This window comes from Macrosteles quadrilineatus, unplaced genomic scaffold, assembly GCF_028750875.1.
Source record: "Macrosteles quadrilineatus isolate MER2022 unplaced genomic scaffold, UCM_ALF_1.0 Scaffold_1__1_contigs__length_201487025, whole genome shotgun sequence".
Classification (NCBI taxonomy): Eukaryota; Metazoa; Arthropoda; class Insecta; order Hemiptera; family Cicadellidae; genus Macrosteles; species Macrosteles quadrilineatus.
Genome location: NW_026542594.1, coordinates 102,370,529 through 102,395,927, shown reverse-complemented (window position 1 = coordinate 102,395,927; position 25,399 = coordinate 102,370,529). Strand labels below are relative to the sequence as shown.

General features: G+C 35.5%; 1 protein-coding gene across 2 annotated transcripts in view; it reads right to left on the bottom strand.

The window, feature by feature from the left end:
• Positions 1-25,399, bottom strand: part of LOC129000572 (39S ribosomal protein L2, mitochondrial) — an 85,033-nt gene that overhangs the window by 46,527 nt on the left and 13,107 nt on the right. For both annotated transcript variants that reach the window (XM_054427562.1, XM_054427620.1), the window contains exon 2: positions 8,032-8,280. In XM_054427562.1, coding sequence (XP_054283537.1) covers positions 8,032-8,280 — 249 coding nt within the window. The remainder of the gene's footprint in view (positions 1-8,031; positions 8,281-25,399) is intronic.

The window sequence follows — 25,399 nt, the reverse complement described above, 5'->3', positions numbered from 1 at the left end:
AATTTAAAGACCACTGGGGCAGAGCCCCAAGGGAATTTACCACGTTTCTCTTTTGATAGCTCATCTCCAGACCAAGCCCTTTCTTTAGACACCTCTACCTAGTTTCTACGCCCAGCTGTTCTCTCAAATTAGCTGTCACAAAGAAAAACAGTTTCAAATTAATATATAGATTGTATTGTTATTGTTCTTGTTAGCGAATTTCCCTATAGGGAAGTAGCTATTAGCGAATTTCCCTATAGGGAAGTAGCTATTACCGTAGGTGGCACGGTAAGACCTAGACCCGGGACCGATTTACTTTTTCATTTTGATGTCCCCAGAGGCCAAAAACACTATTCGTTCAAATTTTTATATATGTATTTATATATATATATATATATATATATATATATACGTCCGTGAACGCGATAACTTGAGTAATTTTTGTCCGATTTTGACGAAATTTGGTTTAAAGGTGTAAAGCGGGATAAACGTGAATGAGTTCGCGAACCAGCACGATCGGACCATGGGAACGGGGCTTTACGGGGGGTTTTATGGGGTAAAAATTGGTTTTTGTGGTTTGCTTGTTTATGAATATATTTTGATCAAACTTGTCAAATTTATTTATTTTGTACTAAGCTATCAATATTTTACTCAAAAACACACTTTATTTGTTTCCTTGTAGCAGCAAACCTAGGTACTCGTTAAACCTAATGTTATTAAAATATAATTTAACTGAAAATCAGTTCAGACAAATGGAAATTCGCTTAGTCGGCAGGTTTGCTGCGGCGGGGGTATTTTGTGTATATTATCTTAAAACAGCTGTTAAGTACAAGAAAGTAACTTTATGAAAATAACCTAAAAGTCTTTGAACCTACAATTTTATTATCATGCTTGGCATCATTTCCGTGGACATCATGTCTGTGGACTACTGATGTCCAAGGACATGATGGAAATGTCCACGGACACTAGAGTTTTAAGAAAAGTGTACAAATCTTTTGTATTTTCTTATATTTAGCTTTAATTACTGATCTAACAAACATTAATAGCCATTTAAACATTTAAATTACAATTTAATTCCTTATCATAGGTGTTAAATAACTTAAAACAAATGAACAAAGCAAATTACAACTATTATTGTCAGTTTTTATGTCTTACTACTCATAACTATCACTTTTTGTGGTATTTCCATTAAATTATTCTGAATTATTATAATTGTTATTATTATTATTATTATGCTTACAATTTAAATATTTAGCCTAACTGTTATGTTTTAGACCCAAGTATTAAAAAAGGTGGCATAATATAATAAATTAAATTTGTTTACCAATTCGTGAAAGGATAAACATAATATTTTTTTTTTCTTGTAATTAAACATAATAACATAACTCTTTCTTTTACAATAATATTTACATATCATTGTTAAGTATTAGGCTATTTAGACAATTAACAATTTTTCAGACTGTGGTAATCACAATGCCTGGCAGAAAAAAAAAAGTACGGATGCATACTTATTGAAACGGAGAGAACAAAAGTGGTTAGATGAGTAATATAAGTAATATAAGTAACCGATGAGTAGCTTTACTGATACAGAGCATCTGATTCTTTTGACATACATTAAAAAAAACTCATTTAACAAATTTACATGTAATTAATAACCGAACTTAAGAGGCGGCAGGAGTCAACCACCGTGCTACTGGCAGGGCCTGTTATTTAACATGGGACTAATTTACTTTTCACTTAACTGCAATTAAACGATTGCGTATTTGGCATCGATCAAAAAGTAGTATTAAAAAACATAACTTAACCTACGTGTAGCATGCAAAAACATTCTTTAAAAATTTTTTTTTAATTTGTTTTCGTTGAAATAAAAAATATTACTTTCCATAAGGATTTGACAGAACTAGTTCAGTTATACAGTAGGTAAACGTTAGTGTAAAATTGTGAAATTTGGCTTACAAGTAACCTTATATATTCAGTCTTAAAACTACTTTTTATTTTTCTTGAAAAGTAAATTGGTTTCAATGTTTTTCGTTGTTTTAAAATAACTCTACAACTGCGACGCTCTCACATGCAGCGCGGGGCGGCGTAACAGTTCAGTGTTCTCCCCACAGATAGCACTAGCGTCGATGTGAAAGAAAAGGCGCGCAAAGTCTACATCGGAAGATCAACAATTTTGGCAGTGTCAATATTATTGAGTTGTTTCTATCAAACCGTGATGGGTCATCTGAAGAAGTTCCCTCCTGACCTTGACTAACTGCGTATGTTGTGCACTAGTGTAGTTGACAACAGTTCATACTCGTCAGTTGACAAAACCACTCTTGTAAAATGGCGTTTGCCGTGCATGTATTTAATAAATAAATAAAAATACTTCATTCTACTCGTAATCAGTGGTTCAGGCCACGAAATGTGATTGCAGTGCTGTTTCTTTGCGTGTTACTAGCAATATTATTTTCGTGAACGATTTTGTTGTCAAATAAAATATTTGTCTTTGAAAATACGAACCGTATTGTATTCAATTATTTACCACATATATATATTTATTTTATCTATTTATTATATCTAATATCTATCTATATATATTGGGTTCAGTCCAATTGAAGGGGGGGCGCCAAAATAGGTGTTTGCCCCGGATACTGAATAGTCTAGTTACGCCCCTGGCCATCAGTATTTTTGGATCAAATCAAATCAAATCAAAATAGCATTTATTCCGCCAAAATATTTACAAATTACAAATCATGTTAGTACCATACAGAAATGTTTACAATATTGTTTGGTATTTTAATAATATAACATTTAATATAAACATAAACATATAAAAAAGCTTTTTAAATTAGCAAAATATCTTCCACAAAGAAGGAATACCTCTGTGTGTGGAAGAGAGTCGTATTGTATATATTTATAAATTTTTTAAGCTAAGTGATGAAGAAAAAAAAAGTTATTTTAGAAAACAAAAATGATTTTGGAATAATAGATACCATCTCATCTGGATGGTTGAGCCATTGATGGAGAATGGTTGGTTGGAAAACAGTTCAAAGAGATGACATTTCTACCGTTGGCCAACTGTGTGGCTCCACAATTTACCAACGTTGGCCCAACCATCTGTGCTAAATGGGCTGCGAATAATCACATTTCAACATTCACTCCATCACATCAAATTGGGTGTGACAGGTTTATTGCTACGAGGGTATTTATCTGTTCTCAAAAGAAAATAATTCTCTATTATACAAAATTGGCAACTAACGCGTATATACAATGTGTACTACTAAGGGTTTTTATTTACAGGCGGCTATTGTCGGCCACAATACAAAAAAGGTGCTGTACATGGGAGTAAAGAATAAATATTGTACTCCATGCTCCTGAGCTGCATCTTTAGGAAAGGAACCAACAGAGCATACCTGCTACAAAAACTGGGAGTCAACCCAGAGCTCTTCTAGTATGGAACCTGCCATCATCGCAGACGGCTTTCAACGTAGCAGAGATGTATGGAGTGAGATACGCTCGTCTTATAGCAGACGGTGACAGTAGCGTATACAAAAGGGTTAGAGAGAGCAGACCATATAAAAGTATTACTGTTGAAAAAATCGAATGTAAAAACCATTTGCTGCGAAACTTCTCCAACAAGCTAAGGCAAATTGCAGTTACATCGAACAAAATCAAAAACAGTATCCTTATGAGAAAGAAAATGGGTGAAAACGTTTTCCGTTGTAGAATGGCTGTCCAAAAAGCCCAGGAATACAGGAAGAAACAAGATTTGCCGAACGTAGAAAAGATTAAACAGCTGATATTTTGAATGTACCCAGTCATGTATTTGGACAGCATGAGCATTGTAGAGAAAGGGGATACTTTTGTACAAAGGAAGCGCAAGATGTAAATAGTGAAGGAAATTTAGTTCCACAGTTAGTGTCCGCTGGATTGTATAATTTAATCTGTGATGTTGTTCGTGACCTGAGCCGCCATTCACAGAGTTTGATCACGGATGTAACCTCTAATGCAGTTGAGCACTACAATTCGATCGTGTCTAAGTACATAGGAGGAAAACGGGTGAACTTCGCCATGAGAGGATCGTACCAAGGACGGTGTTCAGCGGCAGTTCTTCAACATAATACAGGAAACACCCACTACGTACTCCACAAACATATGTACAAGGCTAGCCCTGGATATTATACCAAAAGTACAGGTTTGAAAAGAAAAAGAAAGGTTGAGAAAGGACAGGGACAGAAAAATTCAAGAAAGACATTGTTTCAGGTGAGCTCTAACAACGATGCGGATTATGGCGTAGCAACCCAAAAGCCAGACATCGACGAGGAAACAATGAAAATGGAAACCGAAGAATTTCTAAAAAAAACTTCAACGATCAGAAGAGGAAAGACTTCGAATCGAGCGAGCCACTGTTGAACAAAGTGACAGTGGAGAGAGGCTCGAAATACGCCGTAACCTATTGACGGTATACACGCCTCTAATTTTGGGCGTGTATGTAAAATGAAACCAACGACTGGTTGTGGTTCGTTGGTAAAGCATTTATTATACTCTACTTCTGACTGTGAGTCAATGACCTACGGCCACCAAAATGAACCGGTGGCCAGAGAAGAAGCTGCTTCTTTATTACAGAAAACCATACAACCAAGCGGCTTGTTTATCGACGGCGATAAACTTTTTCTAGGGGCATCTCCTAATGGGTTGATCGACGATGATGGCTTGATTGAGATCAAATGCCCATCTTCATAAAAAACCTGACCCCAGATGAAGCAGTCATCTCCAGAAAATGTACGTTTTGCAAAAAGGTAAAGGATGGAACGATTGGTGAAATAAATAGAGCCATGACTTTTACTACCAAATGCAAGGCCAGTTGAGCATTACAAAACGACTTTATTGCCAGTTTGTACTGTGGACAACTAAAGGAATAAATACCCCCGCCGCAGCAAACCTGCCGACTAAGCAAATTTCCAATTGTCTGAATTGATTTTCAATTAAATATATTTTAATAACATTAGGTTTAATGAGTACCTAGGTTTGCTGCTACAAGGAAACTAATAAAGTGTGTTTTTTAGTAAAATATTGATAGCTTAGTACAAAATAAATTTGCCAAGTTTGATCAAAATATATCCATAAACAAGCAAACTACAACATTTGACAATATTCTCCATAAGAATAACATGGGAATTTTCAATTTACAATTTTTTTTATTTTCTCCATTACTAATAACCGAACAAAAATACTTTTATATACTAAATTATTTGTTTTTTAAGCTCTTTAAAAAGGTCTAAAGAGAAATTGGGAAATTTTGTGTTTTGAGGGTCAAAAGTGAGAAAAACCAATTTTTACCATAAAACCATAAAACCACTCGTAAAGCCCCGTTCCCATGGTCCGATCATGCTGGTTCGCGAACTCATTCAAGTTTATCCCGCTTTACACCTTTAAACCAAATTTCATTAAAATCGGACAAAAATTACTCAAGTTATCGCGTTCACGGACGTATATATATATACATATATAAAAATTTGAACGAATGGTGTTTTTGGCCTCTGGGGACATCAAAATGAAAAAGTAAATCGGTCCTGGGTCTAGGTCTTACCGTGCCACCTACGGTAATAGCTACTTCCCTATAGGGAAATTCGCTAAAATGGAAAAAATCTAACGAGATGATGAGTTCTGGCAAAATAACATGGTCCCTAAGTTAGAGAGATTTTATCTCAATTGCATTCTACCTGAATTAATTGATCCCCGCCATTGCAGATCAATGGAAATCCGAAATCCGTCATATATTGTTAATGCCCAGGAAAAGCAAAAAGCATCTAAGAAGACAAACAAAAGCGATGGTTAAATTTCATCATAGCTTGTAAAATGATCATTCATTTTTGTACATATAATTATTTTTAATACATGTTTGTTTTGATTTTTTTGGAAAAGACTCATTAACATCAACTACATTGTAAAACCAAAAAAAAATAGTTTTCTAAAGGAAAACACGTGTATTGAATTGACCATACCCATTTCCATAAAATTATTTAAACTCAGTTATATAAATTGAGTGTGAATGAAAACTCAATTCGATAGAAGAACTTTTAACGTAATTTAATAAAACATATATTGAAAAAAAACAACAATTATGGTATCTTATTTACCACACGCCACACGAGGAATAAAATGAAATAACACACTATGAAATATATTGCATATTTGCATAAACATAAAATTTCAAATTTAATTCAGTTTCACCAAAATAATATAGTAATAATCACTGGCTTCTCGCACACACTACATAAATTTTAAATTTGTACGTTAAAAATTAGCGTAGCATTGCAGGCTGAATGTTTGTTTGTGTAAAAAGACAGATTCATTCGACCTGTCGCGTCGGCCACAGTATTGCACCATTTAGAAATGTACGAACTGTCCGTTTTTCAACACTGCTCTATCCATGGAAGTTACGATCAATAGGCTCAAGGTCAGAAACTAGCCGTGCGGGTTGCGGACCGTACAATTGCAGGAGTCGCAGATTGACGATTTTCAACCTGATTCCTGCCGCCTCTTAATTTATTTATTTGCCAAAAGATGAATAGCCTAAATAACAACAATCACATAAACTATTATTTATTTTATTACAGGCACTTAATAAAAACAAGCACTTTATATCATTTTTATTATATTGTTGTGATTTATTTGCCAACCGGGTCCAGTTATACGGAGCTGACGTAAGAAAATTGTATAGTTTTTATAATTGTTTACCTTTTGTTACGGTTTTAAAAAAATATTGATTTAATTAAAGCAGAACAAAGTTAATGGTAACTGGGAAATTTAAGAGAATCTCTTGTGTTTATCAAACCTTATGATTTAAAAAAAAAAACTATTCTTGTTTTTCGGTTCCTAAGCCTACCTTAACAGTCTATTAGATTGTCAAAAGGAAAAAATGAAGTTCAGTGACATTCCCTCAGACGATGAATCAATCAAGGAAGGAAAATCAGACAATAACATATGTAAAAAGAAGAAACTGAAGTATAGCAATGTATATTCAGATGATGATTCAATACATGAAGAAGGAACAGGAGACGCCGACATAAACGACTATGTCATTGACAGATTTGAAGGAAGAAAAATGGTGCACCATTACGTGGGACTGATCCTTGAAAAAACAAAAGATGAACTGACAATTAAGTTCTTAAAGAGGTCTGCAGGGATGATGTATATCTTTCCTGAAAAGGAAGATATTTGCTCAGTTGAGCCAAATGATATTGTTTCTTAATTAAATCAGCCAACTGCTAACAATCGGCAACAGTACATTTTTTCAATCCCTGAAGAACTATTGAAGTTACTGTAGATTAATTTATTACAATTCAGATAAGAAATGACTTATACTACTTTTTTATATAATAAAGAACTATAATTATAGTTCTTTTTATATTGTTGTTATTAATTTCCCTAATTAGTCATGTCCATGGACATAGCAGTCAAGTCCGTGACACCTCAAAATAAAAATTTAATTTAAAGCTGAAAATAGACATATATGATCTGGGCGAGTGTTTCAGTCCTAATAATTATTACTAGGTCAACAATAATTTATTATTTTTAATCCATAAAATAAACTTTTATAAATTTGATTTCCACCCAATGAAATTTAACGTTTTATGGAGAATGACCTATATATATATATATGTATGAATTTGAACGGATGGTGTTTTTGGCCTCTAGGGACCTCAAAACGAAAAAGTAAATCGGTCCCGGATCCAGGTCTTACCATGAGTACTACAGTAATAGCTTATTCCCTATATGGGAAATTCGCTAAAAAAAAAAAACAAAACTATATTTGATAGCATCTACGGAGGTTGCATACCCCCAGCAACTAGGAGTAGCCTCTTTACATTATTTTCATGCAATCAGAGTTGCTACTGTTGCAAATATGAATCAAAATGGGTACCGGTACTGTCAAAGAAAATCATCAGCAATTAAAATATATCTACTTTTAAACTATCCATGTATATGTGCACTAATCCATAAATTAGAAATTATAAAAATTACAATAATATCATCTAGAAGCAATTGTTGAACTAATTTACTGACCTGGTATCCTTGGGATGTTCATTGATGTCTTGATTAGGTCTCCAGGCTTCATATTCTCAGTGGCAAAGTAGTACTTCATTTGTTTGCCACTTGCTACTAGAGCGAGGAAAGCAGAATGACACCAGGAGTCTACAATCTGTACAACTTTCTCCACCAGAGGGGGCCCTTCCTTGGGGCCTTCTCGCTTCCAATGTACCCACAAATATTTGTATTTAAGACCCCCTCCGACTCTATTAATAACTTTTCTTCCTGTAAAACAGATGAAAATAGTGCCCTAATATTAAATTTAAATATAACCTAATATAAAAATTAAAATTTATTTTTTTATTTTTTAACCTCCCTGAAGTTAAATAATCAGTTTAAATATATTTATTTTATTTAAGAGTATAAATGTAGGTAGGTAGCAAGCCTATGTATAGGCCTACACTCACAAAGTTATCTATAGGATAGTATTGGCAACATCAATTATTTTAAATCCACAATGAACTTAAGTAATCAAAATGTGTGTGCATCAAATGGTTTAATAATGATTGGTTTGAGTCTTAAACCCAAGTCAATGACAAGAGATAATTTAGTGTTTATGAATCAAAATATTTAAGGATGTGTTGCAGAAGGTCAACAGTGCCTGAAGGTCAAATAATTTTTTCTTGTACCATTTGATCAAAAATAATATATTTTGCTGTAGCGTTAGGTCAAAAGAACCACTTGGTCAACAAGTAAAGTCAGTACTAAAAACGTAGGCTGTGTATATGAGTTTGACCTAATGGGATTTTGACCTAGTGAACAGTTCCTACGAGAACAAATATTTGATCAAACGATACATATCGCTGTTTCAATAAGTCAACAGTGCCGCTAGGTCAAAAGTATATTCTGTTCAAAACAACGATAGTCCTCTTGACGCATGACATGAATAATTTTGTGTTTTGGCGTAGGCCTATTTAAAGTCGTGGTAAAATTTTTAAAATGTGCACGGAGCTACTTGGTTGGTACTACGGTAATTATTCCGTATAGGTGCCTCCAAACGAATTTTTAATTTTGATATCTTACTTTGTAGTTTTTTACCTCCTGAATCCAAATATACCATTATTCTTCACAGCTGATGAATATTTCTCAAGATATCGCCGTAATAATATACAACATTACAATAAACAAGGTAGGATGGATGGATGACATTTACAAGTGGAATGAACTATGGGTTAAGTAAACCAACCCCTGATTGTTTTCAATCATAGTCAAGCAAATGGAAGTGACAACTTTAATTAGCTAACTCTGATTCTGCAATATGAAAATCACCTGATTAAGTTACACTTTTCACTTTCTAAGACCAATAAGTTAATAATGTATTATTGTTACCAGTATTTCATCCTTATTAATGATTTATTGATTTATATTTCCCCGTTTAGAAATTACATAATAAAATGGTGCTATTCTAACATAACCTAACCTAACAATTCACAGATCATTCATTGTTGTGTGTCCAGTTGCATTGGAGGAGGGGGAGCGGGGGGGGGGGGCTCTTGTTCCACCACTGCCCCGCCTCCAGTGACTTATCGCATAGACTATGATAAGCTTAATCAGATGTTGGACAGCGCTGACTGGTCTTGTGTTTACAGACAAACTGATCCTTCTGCGGCTTTTGATTCTTTTATTGCTTTATTTACAAGATATACAGGGTTAGTAAAAAGTGTGGAGACCCCCTGTTATTTTTTTAACGGCCCATACTAGAAAAACTAAACTCGGCACACCTTTATGACATGTTATGAAGTACTTTTTGGGCATAACCGTCACTTGGTGTACATCCCCAAAATGGGGGATTTTGGGGGAAACTCAAAAGTTTCAAATACAAAGACCCATCGAATGACCCCTCATTTTGAAGGTCCTGGTAAAAGAAAACCAACAACGCAAACTAGAGGTCTTTATCTCAATCTAGTAAAAGATGGCAGCTGATTGAAATTCTCAGAAGTTAAATTTAACTTACAGCTTTTCAAGTCTGGAGACCCGCTGTAAATTTTGTAGCGGCTCACTATAGGATAACTAAACCCTACACATCTTTTTGGCATGTTATGAAGTACTTTTTAAGCCTAATAGCCACTTGCTTACAAAACCCAAAATGGGGGATTTCGGGGGAAACTCCAAAGTTTTAAATGATAAGCCCCATTGAGTTACCCCTCATTTTGAAGGTCCTGGTTAAAGAAAACTAACAACGAAAACTAGAGGTTTCTATCTCAATCCAGTAAAAAATGGAAGCTGATTGAAATCATTAGAAATCGGAATAACTTGCAATTTTATATTCAATTGGCTGCCATATTTTACTGTATTAAGATAGATACCTATAGTTTGCGTTGTTCGTTTTCTTTTACCAGGACCTTCAAAATGAGGGGTCACTCGATGGGTCTTTGTGTTTGGAATTTTTTAGTTTCCCCCAAAATCCCCCATTTTGGGGATGAACGCCAAATGGCGGTTATGCCCAAAAAGTACTTCATAACATTCCATAATGGTGTGCCAAGTTTAGTTTTTCTAGTATGGGCCGTTAAAAAAATAACAGGGGGTCTCCACACTTTTTACTAACCCTGTATAGATAAGTGTAGGGAAAATGTCATTAAAATTGGTAGAATTAAGAAACTGAAACGATGGATTAATGATGCTTTATGTAGTAAAATAAAGAAAAGAAATGCCCTGTTTAAACTAGTTAAAAAACATTGCAACAATCTTATTTTGAAGAACTATTACCTAAGGTTCAGAAATAAGTTGCATGATGAATTAAAAAATTTAAAAAGTAATCTATATATTAATACGCAAGCAGTTTTCTTTTCACAGTCATAACTCGATAACGGCTTGATGGATTTTAAAGTTTGAGGTGTCAAATTAAAGGTATTTCCACGTAGATGTGCAAATGCGTCTCAAAATATTTAGAAAGAGCACCACTTAAGTACACTTAAGGGCCAAAGTTTGGAAGGTGGCCTATCTGTTGACATTTGATCAAACTCATTTCCCTTTGTTTACAAATAACATATGGACGTAGTTTTGAAATAGTGTTTAAGGTTAACCACAGACTGCAGGACGTAAAACTTCCAGAGCAAAGCTGGAATTTATATTTTGTTTCAATCTGGTAAATAAGTCTGGTTCATAATGAAGAGTTTGAGAATAAATATTCAATTCTTTTTGTATATGGTTAAATTGATTTACCTTACATCGTATTTTACTGATTATCATGTAGTTACAGTTCGATGTTATGAAGTGAAAGTTTAAAAGTGATTATTCGCAGGGCAGTTATTCGTTACATTACCATATTATCCTGTAATTTACAATGTGTATCAAAATTCCAATTCCTTTATAGTGTTTTCTGTTGTTTGGTTAACTTCAACTTCCTTATTTCATTTCAATTTAAAATCAAATGCCGGCGAAGAACTTTGAGTGGCTGGAGGGAACCCGAACATGACCGCTAGCATCAACCTCTCAATTGAACATTTGATGGGTTATAGTGGTAGTACCACTGTTGTGATAGTTCAATCTCGGACAAATGAACGTTAAATGTTTACATTGTAGTGGCTTACATATTTTTAAGCAAGAAAAGACTGACCGAGACAGTTAAGTTTTTACTCTTTGTTGCCATAAATGAAAGGTTCGTTTACCTCATTTGTGCAATTCACCATACCTTTAGGTTCTTACTGGAAACTCCCAATCTGAAAATAGGACTGTGAGACTTATATCAAGAAATCTTTTGGATAAAGTTCGTCAATTCAATTCTGCCTTTACCATGGTCAGCTCCGAAGCTCATTAGGATGAGAAAGATCCACAGGGGATCTACAATTTTAAGATCCGTGACACATTTTACCACACCGAGTGGGTCCTCTAATTCCTCAAGAAGGTGATGATCCTGAATACGCAAAGATATATAAGTAAGTACGACAATGTCTCTAGAACCCAAAGAAGAATTAAGCACAAAATTCAAACAAAAATTGCAATAAAAAATATGGGAGAAATAGGGTCACAATGCCTACCCAATTGCAAATCTTTGAAGACTGTGGCAGACATTATGTAGGGACGAGAGCACCAAGGAGTCAAATGAGATTCTTATGTACATAATGAGACAGAAGACGTGTCTTACCTCGCTACAATGGTGCTTCCTGTGTGTTGCAGCAATTTTTTAAGCTGAAAACAAAGCACCACCTGGGCCCTGTTTCATAAAAATACTAGTCTAGTAATTACTAGTCTAGTAAATACTAGCCCCGTATTTACCTGTCCTACTAATTTGCGTTTCATAAACGTTTTTATAACGCTAGTAAATACTAGTGTATTTTACTAGTCACGTGACCAAAACTACTAGTCACGTGATCAACTTTACAAGGTAAATTTTCAAAACAAATTTCTAACCTCAATCACGGGTTTTCAAACCCTTTATACAGGGTTTTAATTTTGTTCTCATTTAATACAAAAAGTAAATAGTTGTAGAAACGCAGTGTTTTCTTTTAATTAATAACTATATAGACACATAAGTAAAACAATCACACATTATTTATCAAACCGCTATTATTTATGTCCATCAATGAGCCCGCCGACGCGCCGGCGCGGCGCGGCGTCGCGTCGCTGTCAACACGGTGATAGTAGTGTAGCCGGTTGTAGGCCTAGTTGCGGCGCTCAACAGTTGGGTGGAAGATGATCTGTTGCTGCCGCATTCGCTGTGATTTGTATAGTTTTTGTTTTATCCTGACATATAAAATTAAGCTTGCTATGAGTAAAGAAAAGAAGGCTCAAATTTTGAATGTAATTAAATCGTCAAAGGACATTTTGTTTATTGGAACGGTTTCAAGTACCCTTACCTATGTTTTCAGTTATTCGAATGCATAAGGATATTTGGGTTAAACACCATTTGGTAATATTCTTATTTTGAGTCTACAAACCATGAATAATAAGCCTAAACGTTTCTTGATGTAACAAATAATTGCAACGCCGTTACAAGCAATAGAGTAGGTTTTCAAGTATAGTAAAACATGGCATAGTCGCTACGGCAGGGCGTAGCTCAGAGTTAGAGTTCTCGCTAGTAATGTGGCGGGTCCCTGGTTCAAATCCGTGTCACTCACTATACTTTTAATTCCATTAATTTATCTTTTCCATGTTTTTACATTAAAATAACAGCTCTAATCAACACCATTTTTTTATTACTTTGAATAACAAATTCTGAATACCAAAATGGATTAAAAGTAATGTTTTTATGATAAGCAGTTCAGTTTGTACCGATTTTGTTGTAAAAGGCAACAAATCAATACAGGTTAATGCGAAGAACAGTCAGCTGGTTTCAACAATAGATCAGTATAGACCAGAATGCACCACGCACTAAAGACGGAGAGGGGATAAGGTTTAGCCGGGCGGCCATCTGTTTAAATCAGTACTCAGTCCTTACCCAAGTCTCATCGTAGCTAGTTCGGTAAAATTGTTTATCGTTCGTGGAAATTAAATTCATTTCGCGGCGTTTGGTCGGCCAATCTTAAATTTCCTTAAAGTCGTTCAGCCTATATCCCTAAGGGATATAATTGCCTCGCGATCGGAAATTAGAATCAGTGTTTTTGTCAAAAAGTGCAAAAGTTCGTTACCGGCCAAACGCAGTCCGCCATTTGAAAATTTCTCAAACGATTCACGAGTTCAATTGATCGCGTGTTGTAGTATACCGGCTAGTTACGTTTTCCCATCCTTTCCCCTTTGTGTTATATTTGTGGACGTCCAAACTGTAAGTAATTTTGTGTATTTATTTGTTAAATTGAGATTTTCAGTGAGTCGCACTTTGGTAAATTTTCCTGTCTTGTTTTGTCAATTCATGTAGAATAAGCACATGTTCATAGGTTCGATCACAATTTGTTGATTTTTAAATCCATTCATATTGTTGCAATCCGCTTTATTTATTAGACTGTGATATTTCTATAGTATTAAGAATAAATATATGAAAATGTTTTTATAGGGTAATTCAGAGTTGCTTTGTAATATTTTTATATAGTATTTGAATTTTGCACAGAGTCATTATTAAAAGTACAATTCGTTACAGAGTGTCACAATCAGCATTTTAATTTGGGGGAATCATTTAATATCAAAGGAGGGATTAGGTTGCTGGTTCGGCTGAATCGGGAAGTGTTATCGGAGGCTGTGCCAGTTTGCATATAGACGAACCGCCAAAGTGCCAAATTAGCTATAAAACAATAAGCAACGTTCCAGTAAATATTATTACGATTAAACGCAATACTGTTTAATCAGTTGACCTTCGAGAATCGACCTTCATATTTACATCGTTGGCCAACGAACAGGACTTGTTTGGCACTGGTCGTCTCAAATTAAATTAAATACCACTCCTCCGTTGACACCTTCGAGATCGGTGTGAAACCGCGCCAAATATTCCCCTTTGAATAAATCCGTTCAACATTCTCAGACAGATCAATTCCGTCTGATTGTGTCACTCAAGGTCATATTTTTATATTGCACCACACAATCAGAAACTGTCAAACTGGAATCATTGTAAATCTTAAATAATGCTTAATAAATCAAATTGTACTCACTTTTAGTTCTCAATAACCTGGTAGTTCTTTATTATATGCTATAGTATCAAATTGGTAAACAAAAGGTAATTCAGTAAATAATAGGCCACTACAAAAGATTCACCTTTTAAGTGCAACACTAAACACTAGTGTAGTAGTGAGCAAGTAAATTCGGTGTAGAATTAAGACTGGTAAATTGCTCTCATTAAAGGTATTACTTTTTTGGAAGAACTACAAACAGTGCCAAGGGCGTCCCCTAAGGACCTTTTGGGAATATTTATATTTTGCAGGGCCCACTCATATTTTTTCAATAACATCAAGCTTCCACTGCCAAAAAGCTCTGTCTGATATTTTTATTTTCTGGAGTTCTTCCAACCCAGGGGCAACCAACATTTGTAAAGATTCATTTGAGAGCATTGCAAGGAGCAAATATATTTAAATACAATATTTAAATATATAAAAGTAGTAGGAGGGAGTTGTTTTTATTTTTCTTTACAAATAAATGATATCATCGCGTGATCTCTTGGTACTGTTTGTGTCTGTGCGATTCACTGAAATTGTTTAGATTATAAGAGATTCTATTATTATTGTTATTGTCGTTGTGTATTGTGCTGTAATTAATTGTCAATTGGTTTTTGTCATCGTGGAAAATTCGTTTTGTTAAAGTGAGATATATTATCGTAAATTGAATTATTTTCCTAGCGGGAAAAATGCACCAACAATTTGGGCCTGGGTATAATACAACTGCGAATGACCGACGCGATCGTATGTCAAGGAGAAATTTAGAGGAATTAATCGATTTAAATGCGCCGATACACCAAAACAATGAGCATATTCCACCAAATAATAATGGAGTTAGTTTAGGTAGACAAAATCCCGATTGTCGTTTACCGATCGTAAACGATGACGAACCATCGTCAAATAGACAAAATTCCGCTTGTCGTTTACCGATCGTAAACGATGACGAACCATCGCCAATTAGACAAAATTCTAATAGTTGTTTAATGGACCTAAACAACCACGAATTGACTGAAATGCTATCAAGTACGTCGAATGCAACTCAAGATAACAGTCATGCCAACAGCTCGTCGTACGTGGATATTCAACCTTCAAACGGCGAACGTGCGAGAGAGATGGAGATAGTCACTGCACAACAACGCGCGTCATTTCCTGTAGCGACTGGTTCACTGTCCACTGTTGCCCCGGTCAGTGCCACTGTACACCACCCACACCCACACACTCGACCTCTCACATACACTCACCATGACACACACGTACACGCTCACGCATACAATGTTAGTCAATCACTTACTAAAACCGATCAAATTGTGGTAATTGAACTGATTAATAAATTGAATACAGTCGACGGCACAGATGAACTTGAATTAATTTCATTTCTCAAAAACATCAAACCAATATTTGATATTTCTCCGAATTGTCATACAGAGATCATTAAACTTATTATCTCTAAGGTCAAAGGTCAAATGTTCCAATTGTTTTTAGAAGCAGTATCGAGTAACGCACGCTGGAATGTCTTACATGACGAGATATTACACAGATTTATTCCGTCAATTAGGCGACGAGAGATTGCATCGTTTGAGTTAGATCGACCACAACAACCGAATGAAACTTTTTCAGAATACGTCGATCACATCATATCTATCGCATTCGCTTTAAAATCGTCAATGTCAGAAGGCGAGGTGATTGAGATTGCTTTGACAAAATGTAATCCAACTGTTCGAAGTCATTTTTCGTTCGGTCAAATGCCACAAAGCTTATTTGAGCTAAAATCATTCGCAAATAGAATCACTAGTTCAATGCGTGCCGAAGAGAGATATTTTGGTAATGCAAATCGACGCCCATTGATTAATTCATCGCCTAGGGTTGTGAATCAAACTCGTCACAATCCAATTACGTCGCAAAACGATCTACGTAACAGACCCAGGGAAAGAATTGTAAAATGTTATCGTTGTCAGGGTGAAGGTCATATCGCTAGGAACTGTAGGGTTTCTTTAAACTAGATTCCGACGTTGTCAAGGGCACACAACGTCGAACTGTAAAGTTATCGCCCAACAAAAGTATGCAAGCAACAGATGTATCCGCGAAACTGCCGCTAATTAAGGTATTGTTTGGCAACAATATAGACTGCCTATCGCTGATAGACACTGGCAGTAGTAGGTCATTGATGAGTAAAACGCTTTTTAATAAGTTGCGAAGTGCTAATTTGATCAAACAGTCAAGTAAAATTAATCAATCAGTAGAAGTCGCGAACCGCCAGAAGATAACTGTGCGGACAGAGGTCAAAGTTCATTTTAAGATAGATAATCTGTCATGGGACTACAACTTCTGGGTAGTCAATCAACTTCCGTTACAGTTAATATTGGGGTACGATTTTATGAAGTTTGCGCGAATGTCCGTGAATTTAGGTGATTCAACAGCGGAGTTTAAGTTTAGGGAGAGTGTTAAATCATATTGTTTGATAGGAGAAGGAGAGATCCCAACTTGTGATAAACCCGATTTAGGTGATTCACCGCTCACAGACGACGAACGAAATAAATTCGAAAACCTACTTCGACAGTTTAGCGACGTTGTCACAGACAAAATCGGCTTAGCCAAGACTGAGCCTTACAAAATTCGTTTTAGTAAGGATATTGTGCCATTCCGACAAAGACCTTACCACGTCCAGCCAGATAAGATGGTAATAATGAGAAATACTGTGCAACAATTATTAGATGAAGGGGTAATAGAAAAAAGTGTTTCAGAGTTTAGTTCTAGCGCCTTCCTAAGACCAAAAAAGGAACCCGGAAAATTTAGATTGGTAGTCAATTATAAAGAACTAAATAAGTTTATTGAAATGGACAGTTTCCCACAACCAGAAGTAGATAAAGTTTTTCCTTATTTTAAAGATGCTCGTTATTTCACTACACTTGATTTGAACAATAGCTATTACCAATGCCTATTACACCCTGATAGTAGGAAATACGCCGCTTTCAATGTAGGATATGCCTTATATCAGCCTCGTACTTGTCCCCAAGGAATAAAAATCGGTAGCCAGGTGTTAGGACGCATAGTCGACGAAATGCTAGGAGACTTAAAATTTAAATGTGTAATAAACTTTGTCGACGATCTCTGCATTTATAGCGCAAACCCACAGGATCATTACAATGACTTGAAAATGGTTTTGGAACGTCTAAGGGCCGCCGGACTTACAATCAAACCCAGCAAGGTCACCTTGGCAAAGAGGGGCATGCGTTTCCTGTCACACATAGTAAAGGATGGCAAACTGTATGTGGACGATACTAAAGCTGAAGTTATTAGTAATTTTCCTCGACCACGCAATTTAAAGGGTGTGCAACGATTTATCGGCATGGCTGCTTTTTATGCCAAGTTCATACCTAAATTCTCCGAAATCAGTAGACCATTGAACTACTTGAAAAAGAAAGGCGTAAGATTCAGGTGGGGTCCCGATCAACAATCTAGTTTCGACAAAATAAAGCAAACATTGTCCTCACCCGTCGTACTTCATCTTCCAGATTGGTCCAGGAGATTTATAATGTCGTGTGACGCAAGTGAAAACGCCGTAGGAATTGTCCTGGAACAGGAAATTAATGGCAATAATGTTCCAATCGCTTTTGCCAGCAAAACATTCTCAGGTGCTCAATTAAAATACAGCATGTATTTGAAGGAATTTGCCGCTGTATTGTACGGCCTGGAAAAGTTCAAGGATTATCTCACTGATAACCCATTCATCCTTAAAACCGATTGTATGGCTGTAACATATGTTATGGGCTCCGACAAGACTACTGGTATGTTAGCGCGTTGGAAACTACGATTTTCACAATTTCCATGCGAGAAAATCGAGCATTGTAGGGGCACACAAAACATAGTAAGCGACGCTCTAAGCCGGATGTTTGAAGTCAATGAACCACAACAGACTAAAACCCCAGCGCCACAAAGCAACGTTGGCCCCGACCGAGTCAAAGTCAACAAACAACAGCCGACTAAAACTCTCACACCACAAAATGATGTTGTCCCCGAACAAGTTTTCTTTCTACAACACTTCCCTGAAACCTTTGAGTCACTGAGTTCGAAACAACGCGAAGACCCACAGCTCCTCAATATTATAAATAACATCGAAGATGGAATCGACGTACCGAATTATTTTATAAAAAAGGGTATACTACGTTATCAAAAAAACCCCAGAAATCCGTCTAAAATCGTCGTTCCGACTCAAATGAGGAAAATGTTAATGAAATATTTTCACGACATTTCAATATCAGCTCACCTAGGAATAAAAAAGACTATCGGGCGAATCACACGCGAATTCACATGGGAGAAAATTTTCGACGAGGTTAAGCAATTTGTCAGATCTTGTAGCCTTTGTCAGCTGTCTAAACCAGCTCAAGCGCTAAATATTGGCCTGATGAATTCTAAACCTCCCGAAAGATGCTTTGAACGACTACACATCGATACCTTTGGACCATTAATACGAACCGCAAATGGAAATATGTACGCATTAGTTTGTGTCGATACATTTTCAAAGTTTAGTTGGATTATTCCATTAAAGAAGGCAAACACCAAAACAATCATTGCAGCGCTAAGGGAAAAAATTTTCACTCAACATGGTTTCCCAGAAATAATTGTATCTGACAACGCATCCATTTTTAAGTCAGAAATGTTTAAAAGTTTTTTGTTCAGCTTAGGGATCAAACACATCAATACTTCTGTAGCTAGGCCAAACTCAAATCAGTCAGAAAGAGTCAATCGCAATCTGAAAATAGCGTTAAAGATATTCCATTCGCAAACACAAAAACGCTGGGATGAAAATATCGCATATTTAAACATGGGTTTAAATTCAGCCGTCCACGAAACAACCAAAGCGACGCCTGCGCGAATTTTCTTAGGACGAGAAATTAATCATCCATTGCAATTACAGTGGGACATCGATCAGGAAAACGATACTGACGTTACAGAGGATTGTATCGCAAAAATCATGGATAATATTAAATCAGCCCATCGCAAAAGTAGCGCCAGATATAATAAAAATAGGAATCCATCGCCGTTCCAAGAAAACGATTTGGTATTATATAAAAGGTACATACCAAGTAATAAAGCCAACGAAGTATCGCACAAATTGACTCAAACATGGAAAGGTCCATACGTCGTAACCAATGTGTTAAGTTCAGTAAATGTCAGAATTGAATTAGTCGAGGATCCCAGTATAAATCGAGTAGTTCATGTATGCCAATTGAAAAAATATTATCAGCGGTAGGTGGATCGAATCGTATCGTATTGTTTTGTATGTGTTTAAATGTTTAAATGTGGTAACGTAAGAATCTTTATATTGTATTATATAAATATTGTTGTGGAAAATTGGAGTAACAGTGAGTGATTTCCCTGACAGTGAATAAAAATCAATGATGTGCAACGGTGTAAGTGTGCTGGGCGACTCGCAGGCCAGAAGGATGTGTGAAACATGGACTATAGACGACCCCAGTGTTGATCTCAATGCCAGTGGGACCCGAGGCGGTTGGACAACCACAGACTTAAAATCAGCATTAAGACCCATATTGCCTCATCTCCACAAAACCTGTTTTATTATCTGCTCCATAAATGATATATTCAAGAAAGTACCCCCGAATCAAACCAAATCAAATCTTAAAATCATTACAACCCTCATTAAAGCCAGCAATAGAGACATTATAATTTCGACCATTCCCCCAGCCCTCAACAGAAACCCACAACATCAAAACCAAATCAAACAAATCAATGTGTTTATACAATCGTTACATAATCCGCCCAGAGTACGAGTGTTACAATTTCATAAACAATTCCAACCGTTAACTACAATAAAGAAGAATGAATACTTCAAACACACTTATAAAAACGGCAGAAGAGATATTGTCCATCTGTCGAGAGAGGGTTATCGCCTGCTTATCGCATCACTGACAACAATGTTATCGCCGCTCTCTGTCTAACCCTAGGAGGATTAAACATTAAGGAGAGGGCACGCGAATAGGAATACACGTGTTGCGGTGAAGCCAGCTTTAGCAGAACACTAGAGGGGCACGCGGAGCCGTAGAGTGGCAAAAAGCCGCGGCTATAACATGGGAGAGATAGGGAAAAACGCGACGCGCGCTGTTTCGAATTAACATTTCCGCTAAACTAAAACACCTGTGTTATTCACCGATGGCATTCTTAAAGTAAATTAAATTTCCTATCGAATGGTGTCAATAATTTCTATAAAGACTATTATTTATTATTTGTTATTGAAGATCAAAGTTGAATGATTTGTCCTGGACTTTGAACATATGATTACTTTAATTACGTTTTTGAATGAAATATGATGTATCTATACAAATTAACAATTTTGTCGTGTTCCTTAAGACTTTCTTGAAATAAAAAATATATATTTACCTATATTTAAAAGTTGTATTTAGGAAAATAATTAAAATAAACTTTTTTTAATTTTTCTAGTTTATAAAACAATTTTATTAAATATAGGTTAAAATGAAAAATATAATTTGGGTGGTAAAATACATTTTAAATTTACATTTTTCATTGTTTTCTCGATTTATAAATACCATATTTTACTAGTTTTAAGGCATTTATGGGCTAGACAGGTGATTTTAAATAACCAAAGTTGAGAAAAAACTCAAAGCCGTGCTCACTTTTTTACACTTACAGCCGTTACAATTAAATTACGAACATGAAAAGTAAAACAATTTCTTGGCTATAAAATTCTAGATTTTTTTTAATCATGTTGAGTTATATTTTGATCAATTTGCCCAAAGAAACTTCGAGTAAAAGTGTAAATGTTCAACAATCATCGCGTCTTTTGACGCTAAAGTGCGTTTAATCATTCTTTTAAAGGATTTTTTATTTAAGAAAAGCTTTAAAATACACATACAATACTCCTCATGATTTAAATTTTAATTTATGGCCAGTATTAAAAATAATACACAATATAAGTATGGGAAAAATAAAAACAAGCACATTGAATTCTTAAAAGACAAGACATCGTAGTGTAAATTACTCACCTTTTAACGTACTGTACTATTGGTTCATAAATATTACTTTCCTCTTACTTAGGTTCCTAATATTATGATTAGAATTTAAGTTTTTAATTTTTGTAGCATGGTGTAGTCTAATCTTCAAATAGTTGATTGATATTTCTGTTACCAAATCTCGTATATGACAATCGAATGGTCCTAATTGGTTGGTATGTTCAGTTAAGTTTGAAAAAATATTGTAATGCAAGTCTCTAAATACCATTACGGGCACATTTTTCAAAATGTGTTGATAATGAAGCACTACGTCTTCTTTTGACGATCTGAAGTATGATTCACATAGTTTGCAAATGCGTTGGACGTCGCTGGATGGTTCTGTTAAGAACCCTCTTGACTTGCATCGAATAAGTTCATAATCGGGATTTCTTCGATTCTCATTTTCAGGATTTGTCAAAGCGTCAAGGCATGGTTTACAAGTAATTTTTTTTTTAAGTGATCGGACGACAAATCCTGAAACATAAATTGTTGTTTAGCTAATACAAATTACGTTGCGGTATTCATAATAGTTATTCAGGGCGTTAACACCAACAAACTTTGTGATATTGTTCCTTAGGTCAAAACAAACAAAATCTACTCATAAAAATATGACCCATCTCTCTTCGTTTACCATATGTTGGTGTGCGTATATTCATAACTTAAGAACCAATTAATTGCACCATTTCAAAATGGTGTCCATTTAGGCAAATCTAACAATGTAAGCAAAGGGTAGGCTAATGTTATACACACTAAATGTATCTGTAGAAAACAAAACTGAAGAAAAGAAAAATCTGTAAACTTTGTTTGTCATTTTTGAGTTTATTGGTCCTCGCCGACATGTTTTGTAAACTTGGCGAGGCCATGCTTGTAATAGTTTAAATAAATGAATTTCAATTTGAATTTGAGCTATAAATATAAAAATATAATACCACTGACATATTTTGTCACACAACAATGATATATAAAATGTCTCGGTTATTCTTGGATGAATTAATACATGCATCAAACTTCCAATAACATAGTTTCAAATATTATATTACGAGTCAAATTTTTTAATAACATTATCTGGCGCCTTACCTGCAATATGGCATACGACATTATCCACGTAGGTACCAAGGTTGTTGTAATCGATCGTACTGATAGCTGGATCATCAAAGTCCTCGTAGCGGCTATGATCGATTATTGTTTCATTACGTTCGGTTGATGGCGTTGATACACCACATAAAATTGAAATCTCTGTTAAGTCAACGCAGTTACCTGAGGTACTAGCACGAATTTCATTGTGTATTAGTATTTTCTTATACGCTGATCTGAACTGTCGTGTTGTTGGGTTATCGTTGCAGCCGCTGTGGCGCCTGATAGCCCCAAAGAAAAGTTCGAGGTGGTCTTGGCACATCTTGTAAGTAAGGATGTACTTGCAATATTTCTTTGTTTCAACACAAACGTTGAATATGTTTGAAAATGATGTTATGTTGACTAACCAACCGATAAAGGCGGTCTTCAATCTTGATTTTAGTAACAACTTACCATCATTTTCTTTCAATGTTCTAATATAATTAGATGCATCAATAAAGTAATTAGTCCATTTTTCTCTGTTTTCCACTTTTAAGGGGGCTAAAAAATTTTTCCCCACAGGGCTTCGAATGTTCATGATGTCAAATAGATGATCGAACATTTTACAATATTTAGCCGTCGCATGCGCTCCAGAAAACTCAGGTATTTTCAATTTTTCTTCGCAAAACCGCAAAGCGTCTCCGACGGACTGACTGAGGGTCTGGGTAGCTAGCTTAACGTTCATTTTTTTTTTATCCCATTGCATATGGGTTTTGTTTAATTTTGTTCCCAGTTTCAATCCTTCTGAAGCTTGAAGCTTTTCCAACTCGGATATGTGGCTCCACTTGACCTTGTTACCATTATCATCAGTTATCTCGCCTAACGAAGCCAATGTGTTCCTTGTTAGCTTAAGCATGTGAGGAGCGTCCAATATAATGAACACCTTACCTTCTTCTTCTGATGGGTGAGGAAAAGATGGGTCAAAATTTGGATCAAAAACGTCTAAATTTGCTCCCAACATACTAGCCATACGTAGATTTGATGAAACACCATCAAACGTCAAACTTATAGTCACTGCTCCAGTTTCAGCAATCTTACGCAAACATTGTGAAACTAGATTGCATTTTTGTTCAGCGCCAATACTGTCGATTAAAAAATACCCACAGGGTATTTTCCATGAGCCATTCAATGCTACAGCCATAAATACCAAAACATTTTTGGCTTCTGGCAAACCATCATTGATTTCGAGTCCAGTGCCAAGATCTATGTATCCATGCACCTGTCTCCCGTCGAATTCTATATGTTTCTTTATCGCCATTTCATCCATCATTAAGCACACTACTTCTTGTTTATCTTTCTTTTTAGACTGTTCTACTTGCAACGCAATGGCTTTGAAGGCTTCTTCAGTAAATCCTGGCTCACCACCTATAGAAGAATACCATCTTCTTAGTGTTCTGGGGTGAGGTAGTGACCTCCGGAAGGTTTTCCTTACATAGTTATATGCGCTCGGTGAGTAATAATGAAGGGTAAGTGCAAAAGAGCGAACAGCAGGGGAATATTTAGCCTTGTCTTGTGGATTGCTGATAACTTTCAACACCTCTTGCTGGCTTTGGGATAGACCATCTTTTAAAATTATGCATTGCTGGTCACAGATTTTATTTTTGATCTTCAAATCGTTGATAATATCATTTAAAGTGTTGCATTTCATTGCTAATCTTCTGCGACATTGCTGTAGGGTTTTTATTTTCTTTTTGTTAGTTGCAAGGTTTTGTTTTAATTTTAGTAAATCTTTCTTTAACGCCTTCTTCCTTGGAGTATCTGTTTGGAATTCACTCTCTTCTGTCTGAGTACTTATATTGCAAATTTCAACTACGTCTACACTTCGACGGCCATCTTCACTCTCTGTCTGTGCGCTACTATCTGTTTTATGGCGGTGACTACTATCTATGAAGTCTGCACTCGTACTTGGTACAACTATCTTTTCACTTTCTTCTGTCTCCTCTCCTCGAAGAGACAGCGATGGAACGGCAGTAGGCAGCAATCTTTTTCTAAACGTTGTTCCATCAAAATCAGATTCAAGAAAATGTTTACTGCATATGAAAGTCCACTTTGACGGTTCCCATCTAGTTTTCTTTTTGCCTTCGCGATTAACAGCTTTAATCCATCTATCTCTTAATCCAATATCTGTTGGGAATCTGTAAAACATTTGTATCCCAAAGTCACTGTTATAAACAATACAGGACAACAAACCGTATGTTTTCGTTTTCTTACCGCGGCATTCGACCTAGGAGGATTAAACATTTAAATAAAAAATGTTTAATCATCCTAGCATTCAACATGATACAATACGTATAAAAGTGAAGGAACCAAAGTTGTAGATAATCTAAAACAAGAATAGTTTGGCCACTACATTCTAAATAAAAAATTGATATTTTTTTAAAATAAGTGTTATAGATTTTTTGATTCAAAGAACTTTTCTCAATGTAAACAACACAAAGATCATTCGTAACAATATTCAGTTGAATCACAGACTATTAGACCCTACAGTATTATATTGTTTGTGGTTGAATTTATTTAACTGCACTTCCACTTACCTGTGAAAAGTAAGGCTGGATTCTTCCTTTCCGTTAAACCGGCTGGTACAACCAATTACACAGCATGATTTAACCATGTTTATAAAATTACGATAAAAAAACCCCTAAAAATAGACTAATCACGTCAAAAATAATCGACTGTATTAATATGTTT